The sequence below is a fragment of the Phytophthora cinnamomi genome, assembly GCF_018691715.1.
Source record: "Phytophthora cinnamomi strain GKB4 chromosome Unknown Contig81, whole genome shotgun sequence".
Taxonomy (NCBI): Eukaryota; Oomycota; class Peronosporomycetes; order Peronosporales; family Peronosporaceae; genus Phytophthora; species Phytophthora cinnamomi.
Window position 1 is genome coordinate 1,254,595 of NW_027151014.1, and position 23,456 is coordinate 1,278,050.

The 23,456-nt window shown below is 51.7% G+C and overlaps 3 protein-coding genes across 3 annotated transcripts; 1 reads left to right on the forward strand and 2 right to left on the reverse strand.

Moving 5' to 3' along the window:
- Positions 1–316: 316 nt before the first annotated feature.
- On the forward strand, positions 317–1,000 carry IUM83_12566 (GrxB family glutaredoxin; the record flags this gene model as incomplete). Its single annotated transcript, XM_067937198.1, has 1 exon — positions 317–1,000. The coding sequence occupies one exon, from the start codon at positions 317–319 to the stop codon at positions 998–1,000; it is 684 nt and encodes a 227-aa protein (XP_067785302.1).
- Positions 1,001–2,462: 1,462 nt separating this feature from the next.
- Positions 2,463–2,930, reverse strand: IUM83_12567 (putative secreted RxLR effector peptide protein; the record flags this gene model as incomplete). Its single annotated transcript, XM_067937199.1, has 1 exon — positions 2,463–2,930. One exon carries the CDS (start codon positions 2,928–2,930, stop codon positions 2,463–2,465), a length of 468 nt encoding a protein of 155 aa, XP_067785303.1.
- Positions 2,931–20,505: 17,575 nt separating this feature from the next.
- Positions 20,506–21,647, reverse strand: IUM83_12568 (putative aquaporin; the record flags this gene model as incomplete). The annotated part of the gene is made up of 2 exons (XM_067937200.1): positions 20,506–20,513; positions 20,597–21,647. The coding sequence occupies 2 exons, from the start codon at positions 21,645–21,647 to the stop codon at positions 20,506–20,508; spliced, it is 1,059 nt and encodes a 352-aa protein (XP_067785300.1).
- Between the last annotated feature and the right edge of the window lie 1,809 nt (positions 21,648–23,456).

Here is a 23,456-nt window from a genome sequence, read left to right on the forward strand (position 1 = left end):
CCTCCACGCCGCATTCGCTGAGCGCCCCGACACGCTGGACACCATGGAGGATCACTTCAGTAGCTCCTACAATCGTACCTAATGGTGCGGAAACCATTAATAAGTATTAATAAAAATCTTAATAATATCTATTTGTCTTAATAATGTCAATGTACTCTATTATAATATGTAGTGCGATATCACTGTACTATAATACCTGCCTTACTACGAGTCCTGGCAATCAAAGTCTCGTGTAAGTATCCTCCCTTCCGCCAAGCACCCAGCGGCGCACAATCGACTTAGCGTCCTCCTCCCCAAGAAGCTCCATCACTCGCCCATGTCGACGCCCGCCGTGTCCGCGCAGCCGCAGCTGTACATCTACGACCACTGCCCGTTCTGCTGCCGCGCGCGCGTGGCCTTCGGACTCAAGAAGGTGCCGCACGACGTGCTGTTCCTGGCCAACCACGATGAGGCCACGCCCATCGGCCTCGTGGGCTCCAAGCAGGCGCCCATCCTCGTGCCCGTGGGCGGGAAGCCCTTCGCCGAGAGCTGGGACATCGTCGCCTACATCGACGCGCACTACGGCGGCGCGCCCGTGCTCCAGCCGGCCTCGGGCCGCCAGGACCTGGCCCAGTGGGTGGACGCGGCCATGCCGCTGCTGGTCAAGCTCTACCTCCCGCGCTTCCACGCGGCGCCGCTGCCCGAGTTCACGCTGCGCGCGTCGCGCGACTACTTCAAGCACAAGAAGGAGCAGAGCTTCGGTGCCTTCAGCGACAACCTGGCGCAGTCCGCCGAGCTGGTCAAGCAGGTCAACGCGCTGCTCGTGCAGCTCGAGCCGCTGCTGCACTCGGGCCAGTCGGTCAACGCCGAGCTGAGCTACGACGACCTGGACCTGTTCGGCCGCCTGCGCGGGCTCACGCTCGTCCAGGGCGTCGAGTGGCCCGCCAAGGTGCGCCACTTCCTCGAGTACTTCTCCGAGCACGGAGACGTGCCGCTCTACGACAACGTCGTCAAGATCTAGGAAGGACACTTTTAGTTAACTGCTCTGGATCAGGTCAAATGAATGCATTTGACGAGCAACTTGTGCAAGAGGTACCTGATGAACCGTAACTTACTGAAGTAAGTGCTTTGGTTTACCGTGCTGGTGTGCTGCTGCAACTATTCCTGCTGCGTTCGAGCAAGAGCTCAAGTAGCTGCAGTATGCGAATTGCTTGGACACCAGAGACGGCACAAACTTCGAGGTGTCATCCAGGAGCTTCGTCGTCGATCTCACATATCCTTCGCTGAGAGCAAGGCATTCGCGCGCCACGCCGTCGAATGCTGCAAACTGATCTGCGATTGTTGCTCGGTCCAGGGAGACGTTGGGCATGTCCGCATACATTCGGGTAGCTATAGTGTCCAGCTCCCACAGCGGCATGTAGCACAAGAACGACTCGGGTGACTTGCTAACCTTGGCCAGCCATGCGTTGTGCGGGTAATTGAGGCATACTACCCGAGCTGGAGATGCTGGAGGCGCTCGATGGCATGCTTTCGAGCTTTCTTCATGACTCTTCTCCCACCATCGTCGGTGCTTTTGATCACTCATTCTCCTTCGAAAACCGTGGCGCGTACAAGATTCGACTGGTCCGTGTACGACGCTGTGATGGTGGTGGTGTCGGGGTGCTCGTGGCCGTAGCGATCCCGAAAAACGTCGTGTTCCGGTTCCTGTTTTCCTGCGCATGACAGACCCGAACGGCACCAAAACTTAGTATCGACACAAAATGATCCACTTCGAGTTCACCTGACATTCCAGCGACTGTAATGATACGCTTGTCGCGGCGGCTCTTGGCCGTGATCAAGTCGTAGTAGTGTATTCTGGGTAGCACGAATGCACGGCATATTGACCCTGGCCCAGCAGAAACTGCGTTGGGAGGCTGGAGGGAGACACTTCTATCTGCATTGGCGTGTGCCACTTTGTCATGGCCTTCTATGGGCGATGGTCGTAGAGACGCTTCGTCAATGAGTTCATCGGTTCCTGGTATCGGTGTTGCCGCGGTAGTTTCGTTGCTGCTGATCTTGCGTGCGTCTGGGTGTTCGCTGGTTGTACCAGCTTTCGCTTCGTCGATGATCTTGGCGTCATGCGTAGAAATGCGATATAGCTGCAGAAGAACGAGTCAACCTGTACACGCAGTTCAGCTATATCAAAGCGAGAACTGGTGTCGCACATGGCTGCTGGGTTACTGTAGGCAACACTAACAACGAGGTTATCCGTCAGTCCACAAGTACGAGCAGTATCAAAGCATAAAATACCAATACCCGCAGCGAAAGAGGTTAGAAAACATTAAAATTCTAATGAATCAATCGCTCGCTTTCGAACCGAAGGTCATTCGACTAAAGCTGGTAGACGAGGTTGATGTGAAAAAGGCGATTCGGTGTCAAGTGGTGGAGCCAACACTACTACACTCTGCTACTTAACCCAAGCCGAGCAAATATTCGCAACCGCTTTACTCGAACATCGAGGTAACTCCGACATAGACAAGCGCCGCCACCGTGGACCCATACAGAATTATGAGGAACTTCTTGACGTACGGCCAGATCCTGCGGTCCTTCTTCACGGCATTTGCTGTGGCCGCCGTTAACTCCTTCACTTGGGTGTTGCTGAGTTTTTCCGTTGTGGCAACCCCATTTCTAAGCTTGGTCACCTTATCCGCTCTTCCCCTCAGCCTTTCGAGGAAACTCATTCCAGAAAGTCCCCGCTCTTCATTGTTGTCCTCCTTCTTCCACCACTCCTTCTTCGCGTGGTGGTCGCCCTTGAGGCGACGAATCTGGTTGTCACCGCCAATGAGCTGAGCCGGCTCTGCCTCAGGGAACGTGACGCCGCTGATTTGGGCGACGTTTTCCGCGTTGGTTACAGTGATGCAAGTGGCGGCAAAGGTGGCCACGACCACGGCGAGGAGGAAGTTCAGACGCATCGATTTCGATTCTCAACCAAAGTGTGAGGTCTGGCGGCGATCGACAAATGAACTGGCTGTTGGGGTTTCGCTTCAGAGATACAGTACAGACATTTCCCCCAGAACTTGGTCTCCTGTCTGCTGGCCCAGCAGACAGGAAACCTAATCCGGCGTACGATCTTGAACAGATCTCGAGATACACCGGATGTCGGCATCTGTCGGAAAGAACCGATCCCGGCTGTACCGTAAACTACTTGGCATTTCATAATAAATACCAAGCATCTACTGCAAGAGAGTTGAAGAACGTCTAGATGCGAGTCGCATCTATAGACGTTCCTCTCGCAAGCAGCTTCGGATCTCACACCATCGAGCTTATAAAAACCTCAATTTGCGAGCTCTCGCCGATCATTTATTAAGGTTGTAGGGTTCCCCCTACTAAATACGACCGAAACGAGCACCGCTCATATTGTCTCCCTCTTTTCTTTTCTGGCTCTTCTCTGGGTTCTCATTGGCCAAAACAGAGAATCACAGCAGAGTAGACGAGAGGCAGAAGCCCACCTTCGAGAGCGATTACACTGACATGATTAATGTAACCCATGGTGACCTCATCCGCGCGCATCAGTACTCTGAACCGGGCAAACTCCTGTTCAAGAGCCACGAGTCTCTGCGCGACGACTACATGGTGGGCACGCACAAGCTGGACTACCTGGTCGCTGCTGCGAGGGCGACTTCGGCGCGCGCTTCCGCCTAAAACTCCACCTGAACAGGATGGTGATGTATGAGAGACGAAGGCATAGGCGTGGTTCGCGAATCAACGAGTGGCAAACGAAGGCCATGGCGATGTAGAATTCCGGTCGCGATAGATCGAGCAGGCTACTCCTGTTGTCGAGTTCTTCGGCGCAAGGACACCGTGGTGTCGTGCAGGTGCGCCATGCCGCGGTGGCCGTTGCAGCGCCTTGACGGCCGCTTGGCACTGCACTCATGCACTCCATACATTCGCCGCCGTTGAGCTCGTGCGTGATGTTCGAGTTGCACACGACTACGACCACGCCCGGGTCCTGGGATGCCACGACCGTCGGCTCCTTGGACTTGGAGGTGACTATTACTGAGAGCATCCGTGCAGGAGATGCACAATAAATAAAAAAATTAATTAAATATCTATAAGTGTGAAACTATTACTAGTATACTACCTCCGTTCGGAAATAGATAACCATTTGTTGTTTTTTTTGCGCAGCGCTCCGCCTCGTTCATTTTCCTGATTATAAAATTGTGGGAGTGCTGGAGATCCAGAGTTGACACTAAGCGAGGCACAGGCCAGAAAGGCGCAGGCGTTTAGGAGGGCTGAACATCTAGAGTTGACTAAGCAAGGCATAGTCCAGAGAGGCGCAGGCGTTCTTGTTCCGCCGCACTACATACACAAAAATGGATCTAAGATCTCACTACGTACTTGAGGGGCACTTGATTTGGCTTCGGGTGCTACGAGGATCCCACTTGCTGCGATGAATAGCAGGGAGGCGCTCGCATTGGCGAGAGATGTTGCATCGCATGGCAATGACGTTGAAAGACTGTCCATTCGCATCAGTTTGTCCTTATGCAAATGTCCGAGCCAGTAATCATTTCCACCATTAGACTTCATGATATGCTCCATAGGCACTGGCAGCGAGAAGCGCGAGTTCTCCATCCAAGCGTCGCTCTCAACCTTTGCCTCACGCTCATCGTCAGCAACCGAGCTCTCCATCGTCGTCGGATCCCGCATCGCTTCCAGCACACGACGCGCACCAAGTCGAGCGTGGGGCACGTAGCGCATGTACATGCGAGACACGGGGGGAATCGGTCCGGGCACGAAAGGCGGGCACTCCTCTTCCACCCAGGAGAACTCCAGCGGCAGCCTCGGGTTCAGCTCCATCGTCTCCGTCGAATCCGTCGAATCCGTCGAATCCGTCGAATCTGGCGTTCCAGGCATCGGCGCAGCAGCGTCAGTGCGTGGCGTCGGCGTGGTGGTGGTAGGGGGGGGGGGAGGGGGCGAGAGTCGTCCGGGCGGTTGGCAGGGGCAGCGGGGCGGTGGTCCATCTTGCACTCTTTCTTGACTTGACCACAGCTGCTCCTCGATCTCCCATCGAGTTAATTCCTATGAGAAATATGGTGCGACCTCTCACATTGGCTGCGTACAACAATACCGATTGAACCCACAGCCCAGTGGGCTCCGCCCCTGCCCAGACAAGATCATTCCGCATTTCGCCGAGTAGAGAGCAGAGCTAACCACAACAATAAAGCCAGCCTTTGCTCACGCATATCACAGTCTCGACTGTCTGTGAGCTTAGAACAAGTGCAGATTCTCATTATTCCACGCTTCCAAATGTCCTCGACAACTTGGCGGCCCACGTGGAAGTACATTGTAACCGGGACGATCTCCCCACGTGTAAGCACACCTCCTACGTTAGGGTTTTCCAGACGGCCTGACGTTCACTACCCGTATCCGTAATCTCCCCCATCCGCCAACTTTTGAATTGAATCCAGAAGCCAGTGTGCGGGGCCAGTGAGCGCGGGAGATTCAGAATTCAAACCCGATCGGTTTAGAAGGGGAATTATGTTGAGTAGGCTGAAATATGATTGGAGATGGTTATCTATTTCCGAACGTAGTAGCAAAAGAAATCCGGCAAAACATGGTTGCTCCTGGTGGCGCCCCAGCTACTTCTATCAACCCCTTGGATCCCAGCGTCATACGATTTCATCAATTCTACAAGTCGTAAGTTACGAGATTGCTCGAATAACAATAGTGTACGAATTGGACATACTTTAATCAAGTCTATTTTTGTCAGCGACAGTAACAGATTTCACCGAATAGTACCCAGGTAGATACTTTTGTTCACAAAAACCAATCACATTTAGGAGGGGGGCTTCTAAACTGTGTAGGGTTACTAAAAATGCGGTAAGTGTCTTCATGGGAAGGAGAAATAAAAGAATACTTTTTTTAGATTCACTCCATAACAACTGCAGGGAAAATCTTCCGCTACAAATGTGTAGGATTAGAATGTGCTAGTTCTCAATATTGACAGTGCTGCAATACTCCAAATATCGTGGATATTATCTCGTCGAGCACAGTGTTTAACGGGCTCCAGACATGATTATCTCATGCTGTCTCCACCATTGTTGAACAGTGCCCGATCGAGGGACCAACCCAGCCTGCCGAAGTGACGGGCTGCTCTGGTTGGGACACCCTCGCCTTCACATTCGATCCACTTGATAACCCTTTGTTGAGCGCGACTTGCTTGACATTCTGAAATAGCCATTGTGACAGGAATAGCCGCAGCGACGCACGTGCCACTGGTTCAGTGCATTTGTGGCCGAATAAAAAAGCCTCACCTCTGCTTTCGCTCGATACCAACTGTTCCACCGGGTTTATATTTTGTGCAGTGATTTTATTTTCTAATCCAAATGTTAATGACCGATTTTCTATTTTGTGAATGGTTTGAAATCGGTGAGATCCGTTATTATATAATATCTTATATTATCAGTTGTGATCAGAGATGATAAAGAGAGGATGCCAAATTTTATTGGACATTTATCGTCGATTTGATAATCAAATCCCAGCAGGTCAAACGGTATTTTTTATGTAATTTCCGAACTTTTTGATGAACCATGTGGGGAGTACAGACAGAACTCCCAGAAATGATTCTCTATCACTTGATATGGCGCAATAAGTGATAATAATCTTCAAATCTGGGATTCACCGTTTTCACAAACAGTGCATTTGTATACTAGTTGATATTCTCTCTTTCAGCTAATAATTGATCATCCCCGCAGACGATTATTAAGAGCTTAGACCGGTTTGAAGTGCGAAGTGATCAGCTCTTGCTTCTTGTTTGCGAGCTTCTTCAGGTTATGCTCGAAGATCCATTTGCTTAAGAAGCTTTTCGTCATACTTACAGCACACGTCGTCTCGTTTTCACTCGACAGCCTACGCATGACGACACTGGCAGCTGCAGCAAACTCTGCATCGCTTGGAGCGCCTTCCAGTAGAGAATCAGGTGCGTTGGTCACTTCTTCTGCTTCCTCATCAGCATTCTCTGGGCTTGGCATCACTAAATCTAACACTGCATCATCAGAGTAGGCAAAATGCACTTCGTTTTCTCCCGTTGGGTTGAGAATATCATCAATTGAGACAGCATTGGTCAGGTTGAGAGCGTTGACAGCAGCCTGGATGTCAGCAACGGAATCAGCCATGGAGCGCTTTACACTTAACGGATACACGCTCGAGCTAGTAGAAAAGTTGCAGGAGAAACCACATTTTCGCCAACAGTTTGCCACAGTATCGGTAGAAACCTCGCTCCACGCCGTCGCAACCCACTTCATTGCTGTCAGAATGTCCACCTTAAACCAGTTCTTCTGTTGCTGGTCAGCTACTTCCAGTGCGTGCATGAGATGAAAGCGCCGATAGTGAGCTTTAAAACAGGCAATGATTCCCCATCTAATGGCTGCAACACAGCCGTCGCGTTAGAGGCAGAAAACCACCTCGACATGGGTAAGCTGGACATCAATGTGCGACGGAGCGTTGACGATTAGTAGCAAAATCTTACGGTCTTGGCGTGCCATTACCACATTAAGTTTCTGAATCCAGTGGCGAAATATAATAGTAGTCATCCACGCATTTTTGTTGGCATAATAGTGTAAGAAGCCCAGCTCTTGAGACGATTTTTTCTTGAACGCACGAGGCTTCTTTGCATGGCCAATGAATAACGGTTCGAGCATGCTCGAACCCGTCATGTTCGTCGCCAAACCCACCGTAATCCGTGCTTTGTCTTGCTTGACGCCACGTGCAGCTCGATCTGGCACTCTAACTGTATAGCGAGGTGCACTTCTGTAAAAAAGGCCAGATTCATCAAAGTTAAACACATCATCCGGGGAGTACTGGTCCAGCTTCGGCTGAACTCGAGCCAAGAACGCTCCTGCTACCTCACTGGCGGCACTAGCTGCCTCGCCATGTAGTCGGATATGCTTGAAGTCGTGTCGTTTCTTGAAGGCTCCTAGCCACCCAGCAGAGAAGGACAAGTCCTTTGTAGCTAGCCCACGTTCCTTCAGAGCGTCGAAAAGCTGCCGGCCTTTGGCTTGTATGAGCTCGTCCGTTATGGGGATGTTGTTTGCCTGTTTGGATTGCACCCACAGAGCTAGAGCGTCATCAAGCTCAGGGTAAGTGACAGCACGGTTCGTTTTGCGGGTCGCAGATGTAGTTGTAGCTGGTTTGTCCTTGTAAGCGCGTAAAATATTGGAGATGGTTGTCTGTACTGGCGCCTTGGCTAGGTTAAACTTTGTTTTCGCCCACTTTGCGAGCTCAACCTGCGTCATTTTAGGCTCTCGCTTACGTTCCTCCGCTATCTGGTACTTCTCGCTCTCAGTCAAGTTGCCCTCGCGCAGAGTTCTTGGCTTGGTGGGCATCTTCGCTACGACGGCTTGCACTTCTCTTTCCTGTTCGCGTCTGTCGGTTGCGAAACCCACTGGCTCCGTTGTATGTGTGGTCCACACTACATTCTATCAAATGATAATCTGCTACTGTTAATAAATGATACACGATTTTCAGTCCACGGTGATAATCATTTCTGGGAGTTCTGTCTGTAGTTGCATCCGCTCTCATATCTACAGTAAGCCCTAAGTTTCGTGATACAGGTATCCCCGCTGAATCTGCAACTGCCATCGGCTATCTACCGCGAACACAGAGTGTGCGGGAGTCTGCCAGTGCAAAAGATTTGCCACAGTTGTCTGGTGAAATGTACTGAATTAGTAAGATCATTGCGGGAAAATGTCTCACTGCGGGAAACGTTTGAGTTGCTAGATCACGGTGGAAAATGAAAGGCCCACAATGAACATTACATCTTGCAGGACATGCAGCGTACACCACAACCAACTCCATTTACCTAAAGTCCTCATGACGAACCAGCCCAAAGTTAACAAGAAGGCATGCGTGCGCCTGACGCTGATTGAGAAGGTCATGGTGTGCGAGATGGCGCGCACAAGCAGACCGGCAACCGATCTTTCATCATCCACGCACGGCCACTATCGGGAACTGCTGGATGCATTCTGGCATCGTATCTAGTGCAAACTCCTATGTCGATCCGTAACATTCTTCATTAAAAGCAGTACATTAGAGTCTATAAAAGCAGTATATTAGCGTCTGTGCGTAACCTGTGCAGATATTGTAACCTCGCCGTTTTTTTGGTCTCACCTTTGCAGATTCAGCGGGGACACCTGTACATGTACTTTATCAACACGATTGTGCATCTTTTGTCGTAAGTTACCCTGGGAAACCCCTTTAATCTTATACAAAGGATTGGACGTTTCTCAGACACCTCCATACATGTTCACACTGTTAGATATTAGTTTTTCGTCATGACGTAGTCCAACAAGTACCATAAGTTACGTGTTTCAATGCCTAAATTCTAATACAAGTGTCCCCGCTGAATCTGCAAAGGTGGGACCAAAACAAACGGCGAGGTTACAATATCTGCACAGGTTGCGCATAGACGCTAATGTACTTCTTTTATAGACTCTAATGTACTGCTTTTAATGAAGAACGTTACGTATCGACATAGGAGTTTGCACTAGATACGATGCCAGAATGCATACAGCAGTTTCTGATAGTGGCCGGAGTTACAGCATTCCAAGCCTGTGACGCCCAATTTAAGGCTGTGCAGATTGAGATCTTCTCCTGCACCAACCCTACTATATACCGATCAATGCTATCCTCGACCTTAATGCGCGTGAAGAGACTCTTGACGCACGCAATGATGCCCTGATGTAATCAAGGGTTAGAGCTGTAATAAAAAGGGACACACACGTACATGTACACCTTTTCCAGGCCAAGTTCACAAAGAACAAAATCAAATGCACTGGAACCCAAATCAAAATCACACTTTCCACGTTTAAGTGCACAATCCTACTATATAGAATGTGCCGACTTTTATTATGTTGAGTAGGCGATCCAGCCATACGAATCCCCCCCCCAACTGTAGTGGGCCTACTTTGGCTCACTACTTTAGCTTACACGTCGCGCCACGTGTATGAGGAAGCATAGGAGTTTATTATTAAATTGAATTAATTATACTTGAGTCCACAAGTATAATATAAATCAAATAAAACCACCAAGTAGCTAGTTTAAGGTAAAATGAGAACTGTATTGTTTGTGAATTGATCTTCCTCCTAAATCTGCTAAAACTGTTTATCATCTATGAAAGGGGTTGACAGCGGCTGGCTGTCAGAGCCCCGCCAATATGCACGTCTCTAATTGGTAGAAAGATGCTGCTTTCTACCAATAGGATCTTTGGGTATGTATGGACCACTCATTGTGGTGGCCCACTTCAATGTATCCATTGGTGTGACTTACACCAATGTGAGGAAGTATCTAAAACCTTTAACAGATATTTATCTGTTAAACCATAAGTGACAAATGTCATGCACAAGTGACAGTTGTCACTTGTGACCGTTGTCATGCACAAGTGACAGATGTCACTTGTGACCGTTGTCATGTACAAGTGACTGTTGTCACTTGTGTGTGTAACCCCGTTACACCCACTGCGCGCCAAAGCAACCACGTTGAGCTCAGCGGCACTCCCTCACTTCCACCAATTCTGCTTGTCCCTCCTAGGTTCTGCCATTAGATGAGCTGCCTGCTTTATCCTTGGGTTCGCTCGCCTCGTGCGGTGGCCGGGGAGTCTCACGCACGCTGGCCGTTGCCCACTTTGCAACCTTCTTCGTGAGCGCCATGCCGTCTCGCTACAACCGCTACGCACTCGCTATCAAGTTTCGCATCCTGGACGCTGCTCGCACCGGAGGTGACTGGCAAGCCGTGGCTATAGCCACCGGCGTCAATATCAACACTGCTCGCTCCTGGCAACGCCGATATCCTACAAGCTCTGCTGCTTTGCAAATCCCATCGCGTGGCGGAAGAGGGGCGCAGAAGATGACAGCTGATGGACTTGCCTTTCTCATGTCCAAGCTGGTGGTCGACTCTGATATAACGCTTCGCCAGCTTGCAGACGAGCTCGAACGAGCCTGCTCCATCTCGGTCTGCGCGCAAACAGTGCATTTGATTTTATTCTTTGTGAACTTGGCCTTGTTCTTTGTGAACTTGGCCAGGAAAAAATGTAGTGTTGCAGGCTGCAAGGTTAATTACGAAAAGATGACTACGCCTTCATGTCTTGCATAACAACAGTCGTACTTAGTCGTGATACTGTTAATAAATTGCACAATTCCCCAAACATGGAGGTGTCGGCAGGAAATTTGTTGCCCTGCCTAAACCCCAAAACCCTCCCAGCGGGGGTAACCGAGCCATATCGTGACCGTTCCGACATCCCAACAGTTTCCGACAGTTGGGATGGCTACAAAATTGACCAATCAGAAGGCGGTCCCAAGCAGAAGGACCGGTTCGGACCGGTTTAAACCGGCCCAGCTGATTGGGCAATGAGATGTGAAAAAGCAAATCCTATTTTTGCTACTCAATTCAGCCCACAAAAGGCCCTCTGCAGGCGCGAGGAAATGGCCTGAAACGGCCTCTAGGCCGAGAAATCGACCTTTTTCGATTTTACTGCATTTTTAGCTCGGAGCAATGTGCTTACGAGCGGGTGAATTCATTAATGAGGCCGCATTGCCTGGTGAGGGTTCACTAATAGGGGCATCTTGACAGCCAGTCTGATGCGTGACAGTGATTGGGTGCTCATCTACCAATACAAAACCCTCAAAGTGTGACAAAGTCGTTCGGTGATCACTAGTTGGCCTTTTTTCAGCCAGTAGGATGGCGCCAACTGTCGCGGCAAGCACACGCACCTTTATTCGTGGCTGTGAGGCGCCCCAGCTGTCTAGGGGCCCCGACAGAGCCTCCCCTCTCTCAGTCTTCATTTTTTCTTAACTGGTGCGCGGATCACCCCCCTCCGTCCTCAAGACCGTGCCCACGCATAGCTCGCGCTCGTTTGCCCGCCTGCCCCCACCCCACCCCCCCCCCAGCGCCATAGCTCAAGCTTAGAGCGCAGAGTTTCGGCTCTGAGGCTGTCGGTTCAAGTCCGACTTGCGCTTTCGTTTTGTTTGGGGATGGCGGGATGGCGGGTGCTGTGCTGCCAAGCTGCTGATAGACGACGTGTGCTGGACGACGTGCTGAACGCCGTACTGGACGACTTGGTGACGGTGCCGATGGTTGACGGCGTGCCGCTGGTGCTGCTGGAGGATGGCGTACTGCGTTTGGACAGTGAGCTGTTGCGGCTAAGCGACAACGTGGAGGCGAAGGGCTGCTGCTGGACGAAGGCTGCTGCTGGACGAGGAGCTGCCGCTGGTGTGCTACGCGGCTCGCGGCAGAAGCTAATGGCAATGCTGGTGAAGCTGTTGCGGTGAGTCTATTGTATTGATAGCATGTTCTAACACAACCTATACGTGGCCTACTACTGTTAGGATGTCTTGTGTATCCAGTGGTGCAGGGTCCACGATTCTTCCAATTGCGAGTAGGCGCTTGTACACCGTGACGCGCTCGTCGAGGACGCCAGTCTTGTGCAGCGGACGAAGCGCACGAAGGACACTCCCGGATCCCTTCGCGTTGACACCCCGCGACTTCAAGAAAGCAAGCACAGCCTTCTCAGCACGGCGCCCGGCGTCGAGGACTTGATCCTTGTAGTCCTCCGCCTTGACATCAAGCGCCCAGCCACCGACGAGGAAAAGCTTCATGAAGGCCACAACATGGCGCGATTCCGACTTCTTCTGTCCATCGGTGGAGCTCCAGACCGGAGGTACTTTTGTGTACCACTCGTACCAAGAAGTCGACAGGTGAGTGGCTTGCTTTTTCCTGCGTTTGGGCTTGGGCTCGGGATCTGGATCTGACGTTGCTTCCCCTTGTTCATATGCAGCTTGTGTAACCGTCGTGCTTGCACCTTTCAAGAGAGCAGCCTCGATGACCACCAGGCGAGCGTTCAACGTGCGATTCATCGCAATAAGCTCCTCAATAACAGCGCTGTGGTGACACCCTCTGTATTCCCTTGCCTCGTCGTGTTGCTTGTTGGAGCCCTCAGAACTAGTCGACGGCGCGCTGTTCAAGGCAGATGACCATGCAATCATGTCGGCTCTAGAGATCCCAGCCTCGTCCAAGCACTCCTCCACGCGGACTACGATTGGTGCGCAAGGCGACAGCATCTTCAGTTGAGGGAAGTACTTCACCAGGCAAGCGGTAAGTACTGCGAGAACCTTGTGGCTGACGTTGAATCGGGAGTCATTTAATCCCGAGCACGAGCTGTAGAGCAGGTCTTGAAGGCGCGCAAGCTGCTCCTGCGTGGAGTGATCCAAGGCTGCTACGTCCACTACGCTGAGCACGTCGTCGACACTCCACCCGCTCAGCACGCGTGCGACCTTGCGGTCTTCCTGCGGTGTGTTAAACACGTATGCAAAGCCCTTGTTTACTTTGCTCATATCCCAGGCACCCCTGTCGTAGATCCACTGCGGAGCAAGCCTCTCGTCTGCGTTCGCGTGTTGGGCGCCACCACGCCGAAAGGAGTGTGACGAGAGGGCCTCTGACGTTCCAGCAGGGTTTGCGATGCGCTTGAGTATACGGTTCACGTAGGCTTGGACACCATCTTCTCCACGAGTCGATTCTGCTGAGTGCGACGGCGCTGGCTAACTTGGACTTGCAGCTTGCGGAGATGAAGCAGCGGTGCCTTCTGTGTTCCCGGTGGCGTGTGCGCTCCCGGACGAGCTTGCAGCTGCCGATGCAAAGCTTAACGAGGCCGGATCCGCCTCCAGCAACTCGGCCAGCGGGATACCAGGGCAGCTTGCGGCTGCTTCGGCGGGCACAAGATCGGGAAGCTGACTGAGCAGAGAGCCGCACGGCTCATCCTGCGTGGCCAAGGCGACAGCCAACGCGTGGATCGGACAGGTCAAGAAGTCCGCCTTGTCAGGTACGAGCGTCGGCCCCTGTTCCTCAGCGGTTTTGACGCGTAGCAAGCGTACGTAGAAAACTCCATCGGCTGATACTGACACGTGCTGCTTCTTGATATACCCCAGGACCGAGGAGCGTCCAAAGCAATGCCACATCAGGCAGGCAAGAGCTGCATCCTGATAGTCGACGTTCACTCGAGCGTTGCTGTAGACATACTGAGTGAGTGCACGTAAGTCCTCTTTGGTACAAGGAGGCGCTTTGTTAACAACACCTCCTTTTTCTCTTTTCAGACAGTGCTTGTCCAGAGTTTTACTTTGTTTCAGAAGCTGTAGTTCCATAGGCACCCTTAGGTGAGGATACAGATCAAACAGCCAGAGCTTCACGTTTCTATAATACGAAACGGCAGTATTGCGAGCAAGCTTGCCCTTCTTACCTTCATGTGTAGCCAGGTAGAACCCAAAGCGGTCCATGATTGAGGCAAAGCGCTTACCAGTAGTATCCACCTCAATGCTAGCCTGTACGTACTCTAGGCTCACTAGCTCATCTTGAAGCATACGCTTAAAAGCGCTAACAGTGGTGCTGCGCTCTTTTTGCGTGTTCGCTGGCACGAACGCTGTCAAGCTCATGTTTGCTTCGTCTGCTATTTAATTGTGAGCTGTCCCAGCCACCAACAATCATGTCTTGCCTATTTGCTGCTGTTAAAATGAACAGAATACTGTAGGTAACTCTCAACAATATATTACTCTTAACCTCTTATTCCTATGCCTACTACTCTAGGTCCGTGCTCGGTACCTGGAGGCAAAAGAGGAAGTGAGCTCGTCTTCGGACTGCGTCCTCGACAGCTCACTCCTCGGCCTCTTGTCGTCATCGCACTATGGATGGCAGGAAGCTCTCTGCACTATCCAGATCGCAGCTGGCGATCTGAACATTTTCCTCTCGTACTTGCTAATATAAACATTAACAACTTAACGAGGTTTTTCTTTCATTATTCAATTACTCGACTGGCAGACAGGCGTTGCCTGCTGCCATTCTACGAGCGGGGCGCGCGCTGCGCGCCTCCTCATTCAACACTCCCACTAAGTACTAGGGGACAATTTCAGTTCGCGAACGCCTAGTTTCTCTCTTAGTTTCAGGAATTGTTTTGTGGGAAGAGCTTAGTGAGAATATCCGCTGTCATCTCTGTTGTAGAGCAATAGGCTATCTTAAGGCGACCGAGTTCAACAAGGTCCCTCGTAAACAGATAGCGGATCTCAATGTGCTTATTTGCTTTGTGATTTCCAGGGTTTTCACAATGCTGATGGCAGCGTTGCTGTCACACCATACCTGCACTGGTACCTTTTGAGGAAATCCCATTTCTCCCAGCAAATGCCACAACCACTCACTTTCCTTGGCTCCCTCACTTAGTGCGATAAGTTCAGCTTCAGCAGTTGAGAGTGACACGCCTCCCTGTTTGCTACTGCACCATGACACACTCGCTCCGGCCATTTGGATCACATACCCAGTTACGGATTTACGTTCTTTTGATTGACACGCGAAGCTCGCGTCAGTGTACACTTCGTAAGTCACGTCTCTCGTTTTTCCATCGAGAAACAGACCGTACGTTGACGTCCCTTTCAAGTATTTGAGTACTCGCCTAGCTGCATCCCAATGCGTGCGGTTGTAGCAAGATAGAAATTTGCTTAATTCTCTAACCGCGTTGGCGATATCCGGGCGTGTGCCACGGACCAAATATTGGAGTGAGCCAACAATACCTCTGAAGTCAAAGGGCTGCGCAGCAATTTGCTCTGCGCTTAGTTTCGTCTCGGGCTCGAGTACGAGGCCAGGCACTTGTGGTGTCATTACTGGCGCGCATTCGCCCAGTTTGTACTTTGTAATCAGCTCTGCAATGTACTTGCGCTGTGAGATCATCATCACACGCTGATTTCTATTGCGGTGCACCTCCATCTTGAGGATATAATGAATGTCGCCCAGGTCTTTCATTTTGAACCGGTTTGACAATTCGGCTTTCAGCCTGTTAATGAGTCGCATATCTCGCGACATGATCGTCAGATCATCGACATATACCACGACTATGATCCATTCTTCTCCCACTTTTGCACGTAGATGCAAAACTCTTTGTGGCAGCGTGCAAAACCCATCGACGTCAAAAGGTATGTAAAACTCGATACCAGATGCGTGGGGCTTGCTTCAGGCCATAGATGCTCTTTTGAAGTTCACAGACCAAATGCTCATGGCCTCGCTTCGCAAATCCGTGAGGTTGCCTCATATAGATCTTTTGCTCTCCGTCCATCGTGCCGTTCAGAAACGCCGTATGGACATCCATCTGATGGATATGACAGTCCAATATCGTTCCAATCGCCAGCACTAGGCGTAGTGACTCGAATCGTGCCACTGGTGCGTATACCTCGTCACAGTCTACCCCAAACTCCTGGTGGTTGCCTTGTGCTACGAGGCGTGCTTTGAACCGCTCGACGGTCCCGTCAGCGTTATACTTTACAACTAGTACCCAATGACATGGCAAAGCCTTACGCCCAGGTGGCAGTCGTACGAGTCTCCACGTCCCATTCTCGATCAAGGAGTCGTACTCAAGTTCCAGAGCCTGTTTCCACTGCTCTCTATAAGGGCCACTCAACGCATCTTTGAGCGATCGTGGTGTAGGCACTCTGTGCTCTAGAATGTCTTGCGCAACGTTGTGCTCTAACATTGCCTGGAAGCACTGATAGTCCGAGTATCTCTTCGGTTTCTTCGCCTCTCGACGTGGGCGGGGCTCGCGCCTTGGTGGCGTATCCACGAGTCCCGTACGTCGGCGTTTCTTAGCTCCCACTGCTGGGTTACTGGCCTGCGCAGGTTCTTCAGCTCCCACTGCACCAATAGACCCTCCCACAGGTTCTTCAGCTCCCACTGCTCCCGTAGACTCGGTTGCAAGTGCATCGGCTCCCTCTGCTGCGGGTAACTCTCGCGCGGCAGATTCAATTGTGAGGGCCTCATCAGTCTGCCCGAACGCTCGCTGGACCATGGTGGCTACATTGGTCGTATCGAACAACACGTCTCGTGATTGGATGTGCTTGTTGTTGTACATGTCCCAGAGTCGATAACCCTTCGTTTCCTCCGACATCCCGAGGAACCGGCACTTTACGGCACGAGCAGACAGCTTCTTGTCCTCTCTTAGGACGGCAGGGATATGCGCAAAACACACAGAGCCCCACACGGGTAGCTTGCTCACGTTGGGAGGTGTCCCATACACCATCTCATACGGTGTCTTATTTCCCAACCGCGCCATAGGTGTGCGATTTTGCACATACGTCATGTACATAAGTGCCTCTGGCCACCACTTGTGTGCCATATCAGCATCTTTCAATGCGCAGCGAACTCTGTCCAGTTTGCTCTGATGATCTCGCTCTGCAGCACCATTCTCTTCAGGGCTGTAGGCATTCGATGTTTGGAATACAATTCCTTTGCTTTTACAAAAGCTTTTAAAGGCTGCATTCACAAACTCAGTTCCTCCATCGGACCTGATCCGACGAATCGTGAACTTTCCCTCACGCTCCAGCTGCAAAAGTAGCTCCTCTACTTTCTCAAATACTTATTTCTTATTGCGCAGGACATAAGTCCAACGCCATGACGTGTTGTCGTCAATGATGCTCAGAAAGTATTTAATTTTCCCGCAGCTGCCATACACCCAAATTGTTTTCATGGGGCCGTTTGTGTCCATGTGAATGGTGCTAATCGGGTGTTCGTCTCTCGAACCCCTCGCATTCCGGTAGGACATCCTCCGTTTCTTCATCTCTGCACACGTTGTGCAGAAGAACGGAATATTTCTTAAACCTGACGCGGGTAATTTTGGCATTCCAGCCACTAACTTTGCGCTTAGCATCGCAATAACTGCCTCTTTATTGAGTTGGCCTAGTTTGACATGCCACTCTTGCAGTGTGCGCTCAAACCTTTTATTATTAAGGTGAGCTAGCGGCTTACAGGGCCCTTGCTTCACTGCGTTACACAGCAGTTGTCTTTCTTGAAGCGTTTTATTTTGCATATAATACGCCCCGTTGATAGCTTTCGCAACAAAAACTAATTCGTTTTTGAAAAGTACAAATTTGTACTCGCCAGTTAAGGATCCCAAAATTTGGTACCCACCGCGCCTGAGCCAGAACTCGCTCAGAATGTTCGAGGTAGCGACCGGTACTAACGCAATATTTTCGAACAGAAAAGGTCTAATTCCTCGTGGACCATGCAAATACAACTTTATTGTACCAATATGTGTATTTGAATGCTTAGAGCCCTGTGCAAATGTAAACATGTACTAGGTGTTGGGCTCCTTTCGCACAAACCGCGCTGTCTCGCTGGTTAGGCCATGCCCGCACCCTGAGTCAAGTACCCAAGAATTTGTGGTTAGATACATTTCATCATCTAACAGAAATGGATACAAACTTCGCACCTTTTTCTCAAGCTCAGTCAGCATACCGGCGAAGGACTTCGTCGTCTCAGCAATCTCTTGCTTGCTGTCCTTGCCTGGCAGCTCTTCCATGTCCACGTCGCCGTCCGGTTCCTTACCCGCGGCTTGAGCCTTGCCCGTGGCGTCAGCATTCACTGCGTTGACGACGGTATCCATTGGCTCGTCTTCGTCGCTGAAGGGCAGCGTGCCCTTTCCCGGGGTCACGGGCACCTCGAAGTTGCTCGGAGTCGGGCTCGTGTACCCATCAGCTGTCGCTGGTGACGCGCCGTGTTCAGCGTTGCACGCGTCCACCGCCACGGCTTTAGCCAGGCACTCATCCAGTGGGACTTCACGTCTCACCTTGGGCTTGGCCCTTCCCTTGCCGTTTCCCCTCATTTTGGGCGTTGGTTCGTGTACTTCCTTGCGAGCCTGGCGGCTTGGCCTTGACCAGATGTTCCTGCGGTGCACGCCGGCTGCCTTGTCAAAGGCACGCTTGGGGCAGTTGATCATCTTGTGTGGCCCAACATTGTTCATTTTGTTGTGCTCACCACCACAGTAGTGGCACTTCATTGCACCAATGTTGTAGTGCAAATCGCGCACCGGCCCATCTACGGCCTTGCGCTTGCCAAGCACAGGCTCCTTCAGATTTGCAGGAGCCGCGTTGACATGGTTGACCGCCTTTCCGCTGGTCAGAGCCCAGATCTCGCTCTTGCTCTTGGTGCCGAAGATGACATTGAGCTTGTCGCTCACCTTCTCGAGCGTAAACCCATCCTGGGTCAGCTCAACCGAAGAGCCCCACATGTGCCTCGGAAGCACTCCGAGCACCATCACCAGCATAAGCTGGGAGGTCAACATGTGGCTGTGCAGAGCCTCGTGCGCGTTCACGTTGACTTGACTACGCACACTGTTGAGATCTTGAAAGAGCTGTCCCACGCTCTTGAAGTCGGTGTTCACCATCTCCATGAACTGCCGAACCAGCCCGACGACGCATGCCGCGTTGCTGAGGCTGTACTGTTTTTCAACGAGCCGCCAAATTACATGGACGGGCTCGTCCATGCGCTTGGTCGCGATTCCCTTGAAATCACCCGGCAGCGATTCGCACAGCAGCCGCTTGATGTACGACGACTGCTGACTCAGCAGCGTCTCGTGAAAATCGTGCTGCCATGCCGCGTCTTTATCCTCTGCAGGAGGACGCGGCGGCATTACCGGCTGGCTCTCGAGCAAATCCTCGAACCGAGTCAGCGGCTTTGCACGCTTGTGCTGCAGCTCCTCCAGCGCGCGTTGCTCGCTTAACGCCTTGAGGTGGATGACCATCTTGCTCTTCCATGATGCGAAGCGCAGAGGCTTTCCGCTGGACCGCAGCGAGTCGACCGAACTCTTGTCAACTTGGGGCTTGATCATGTTACTTGAAATGTTAAAATGAACAGAATACTGTAGGTAACTCTCAACAATATATTACTCTTAACCTCTTATTCCTATGCCTACTACTCTAGGTCCGTGCTCGGTACCTGGAGGCAAAAGAGGAAGTGAGCTCGTCTTCGGACTGCGTCCTCGACAGCTCACTCCTCGGCCTCTTGTCGTCATCGCACTATGGATGGCAGGAAGCTCTCTGCACTATCCAGATCGCAGCTGGCGATCTGAACATTTTCCTCTCGTACTTGCTAATATAAACATTAACAACTTAACGAGGTTTTTCTTTCATTATTCAATTACTCGACTGGCAGACAGGCGTTGCCTGCTGCCATTCTACGAGCGGGGCGCGCGCTGCGCGCCTCCTCATTCAACAGCTGCCTATTCTAGGACAGTGCCGAGATATCGGAATATTCAAAATCTGCCAATAATATATTTTAGTATTATTGTTTGTATGAGCATATTCATATTTTGATGCTAGTTCCGACAAATATTTGTCGGAATTCGTCGGAACAGGATACCCTACCCCTACCGATTTTAATTGGTCAAAAATGAATTTGGCTAACACCTCATTGGACAATATTCATCCTTTTACATTAACCAAATTCACCTCTGTCGGAAAAGTAACTATATTCATCCATACCTGGTCCTTAAACCACAAGCGTTGTTTCGGCTTGCCGAACAGGCCCCTCCCGAGATTAATGTTGCCGGATGCACTTTGTATACATACGGACTGCATCCAAAGACTTCAGAGCAGCATGCGAAGTCCAGCATCGGTGTGAGCCGCAGCCAAGCAGCGGATTTTTGCTCGCAGCGCAGCAATGCTTAGCCAGCGAATTTCTAAGGCAGAAATTTCATGTAGCTTCCAGGATGCAAGCAAAGATTATTTACCTCGAAGTATTAACGCTACATCGTCCACCCGCCTCTATTAAAGACCGTAAAGGCGATTAGATTCGCGCGGGTTCAGTACTTGCACCAGGAACGTGTACATACCGGCGCCAACGACGCCGCCGATAAGGGGACCGAAAATCGGGATCAAGAAGTAATGCCCGTCCGCAGTCCACACCTTCGTGCCGTAGCCCACCATGTACGTGAACAAGCGAGGGCCGAAGCCACGTGCGGGATTCATCGCATACCCCGTGTTCATGCCGAAGCTCATACCCAGGGCCATGATCATCAAAGCGAAGGCGAAGGGGGTACCGACAGTGCCAGGCGAGCGGTTGCGGTGGTCCGTAATGGCGTAGATACACAGCAGTAACATACACGTGGCCAAAGCTTCTGAGTAAAACGCCGTGAGGTTGTTGATGTCTTTGCTCGGGTAGGTGGCGAAGTTGGCCTGCGTGGTCTCTTTGTTCGGGTCAGCTTTCATGAGCTTCTGGTAGTTCAGCAGGTAGATAGCACAGGCGCCGAGGAACGCACCCAGCACTTGTGAGGCGCAGTAGCCCGGCAGCTTCCACCACGGTAAACGTCCATACACCGCATGGGCAAATGAGACGGCACAGTTCATGTGCGCGCCGCTGACACCTTCAGAGCAGTAGACGCCCATGAGCACGGCGATCCCCCACGCCATGTTGATGCTGAGCCACGTGCCATTCTCTCCACCGGACAGCACGACTTGGTTGTTGACGCCCATGCCGAAGCAGATCATGACGAAGGTACCAAGGAACTCGGTCAGGCACTCGCGGATATGCGGGTTGGTCGTGACGAACCACTGCTCGTGATGGTCTTCGTTGCGGTCGTATTGGCTGCGGTTGGTGTGGTGCAGCGAGCGCTCGCAGTGGTCGATCACGCGCGGCGTGTACGGCGTAGCGGCGAAACCCGTGCACCCGGTGGACTCCTCAAGAATGGCCTGGTCGCTATTGACAAAACTCGAGTCGACGCTCGAACGAATGGTTTTGAACTTGGAGGCAGGAACAGTCACAGCCACATGACCGCTGCTGGTAAGACGTTGCGACGCAGTCTGCTGACCGGAGGTTGTTGACTTGGAGAAGGTCATGGTCACTTATTGAGCCACAAGGCAAAAGGAATAATGAACAGGCTGGTTCATCGTCTCAGTGGAGTGCGGGGATACTCGAGAGCTCTCCGCAGACGCAACTCGGTGGGACGAGGCCCGTTCAGAGGGCGGTGCCATGGTCCACTTGGCACATTCGTGAAGACTTTCTGGAACACGGCCAATGACATGGTACACCAGCGAGTTTCTGGTAGCAACGCTGCGTCCCCCAATAATGGGGTCAGCTAACCAAACGCAAGTTCAGAAATGATGACTTTGATAGTCGTGTTTGATGCTTGGGCTGAAGGACTGTCGTTCACCGAGGTGCTTCGTGCCGCTGTCGCCTCTGACCTGATTGTCCATCCACACTAGACAAGGCTGTGACGTGTAGTCGGAGTTGCCCGGATGATCCCCGTATTTTCGAGGGCCATGGAACGTTAGTTTGGCGAGTTCACTAAGAGGACGGTCCCTTCACTGACACGCCTTGGACGTGGAAGCGAAAGCACTTCATCCACTCGCGAGCAAGCGCTCGTGAAGTCTGCTTGCTCGGAGTCAGCGCTTTTGCACTACCAACCTCTTCTAATGGATTCTCTCCCGGGTAAATCCCAGAGAAGTCTCGTATTTCCCTTGAGTGCCGTGCAGTATGCATTTTCTCGTGGTGACTAGCAGGACCGAACACGCATCAACGAGCCTCAACAGAATGGAGTTCAACATTCGTAGAATTCTAGCAGTCAGAACCATTCCTCAAATGGCTTTGCATCCGTCGAGTCCTTCTCTACCAAGTTGTTTGTGTCCTTTTGTCTTCTTTACTGAAGGGGGAACACTCACTGCATGTGCTTACACTGTGCGGAATCGCTGGCTCCGTGGGGATAACAGGATGCTGGACCTCGACGAAGAGAACGTAGGCGCCGGCACCGATGACACCGCCGAGAAATGGACCAACAATTGGGATCCAGAAGTAGTAGGAGTACTCGGTGAAGGCCTCTTTGTATCCGGCCAAGTAGGCGAAACACCGAGGCCCCAAGTCTCGGTTTATGCTGGCACCCAGACCAGTGTTTAGACTAAAGCCTGCACCCAAGGCCATCACGAGCAGGGCCAAAGCGAACGGGGTTCCGACGGGTCCTGGGCAGCGGTTGCGCTGGTCGGTGATCGCGTAGACGCACGACATCAGGAACGCGCACAGCAGCACCTCCGTGTAGAAGGCTGTGTAGTTGGAAACGTCGTGGGGATATGTGACGAAGAGGAAGTGCATGGTCTTCAGGTCTCCCGCAGAGATATTCTCGTAGTGAAGCACGTACACTAGCGCCGCCGCAACAAAAGCACCCAGTGTCTGCGCGAACATGTAACCCGGCACTTTCCACCACGGCATCCGCCCGTATATCGCGTGCGTGAAGGTGATCACCGAGATGATATGTGCGCCGCTTACATTTTCGGCGGTGTACACGCCCATGAGTACAGCGACACCCCAGGCCAAACTCACAGTCATGACATCGCCTGCCTTGCCGTCGGAGATAGCGACCTGGCTGTTCACAGCCAATCCAAAGCCAATAACGACAACTGCACCGAGGAATTCGGTCATGCACTCGCGAAGATGAGGACTTGTCGTAACGAACGGTAGCTTCTTCAGGTCTTGATTGCGGTTCCAATGCTGACTGCGGTTGGTCTCGTGAAGAGACGGATCCGGCTCGAGCCTGCACGGGAAGTGAGGCGTGTACGGCGTACTCGCGAAGTCAGCGTACGCTTGTCGGTCATGTCGATCACGATCTGCCCACTGTTAACAAACCTTTCCTCCCTGCTGGCCGAAGGATGGAGCGG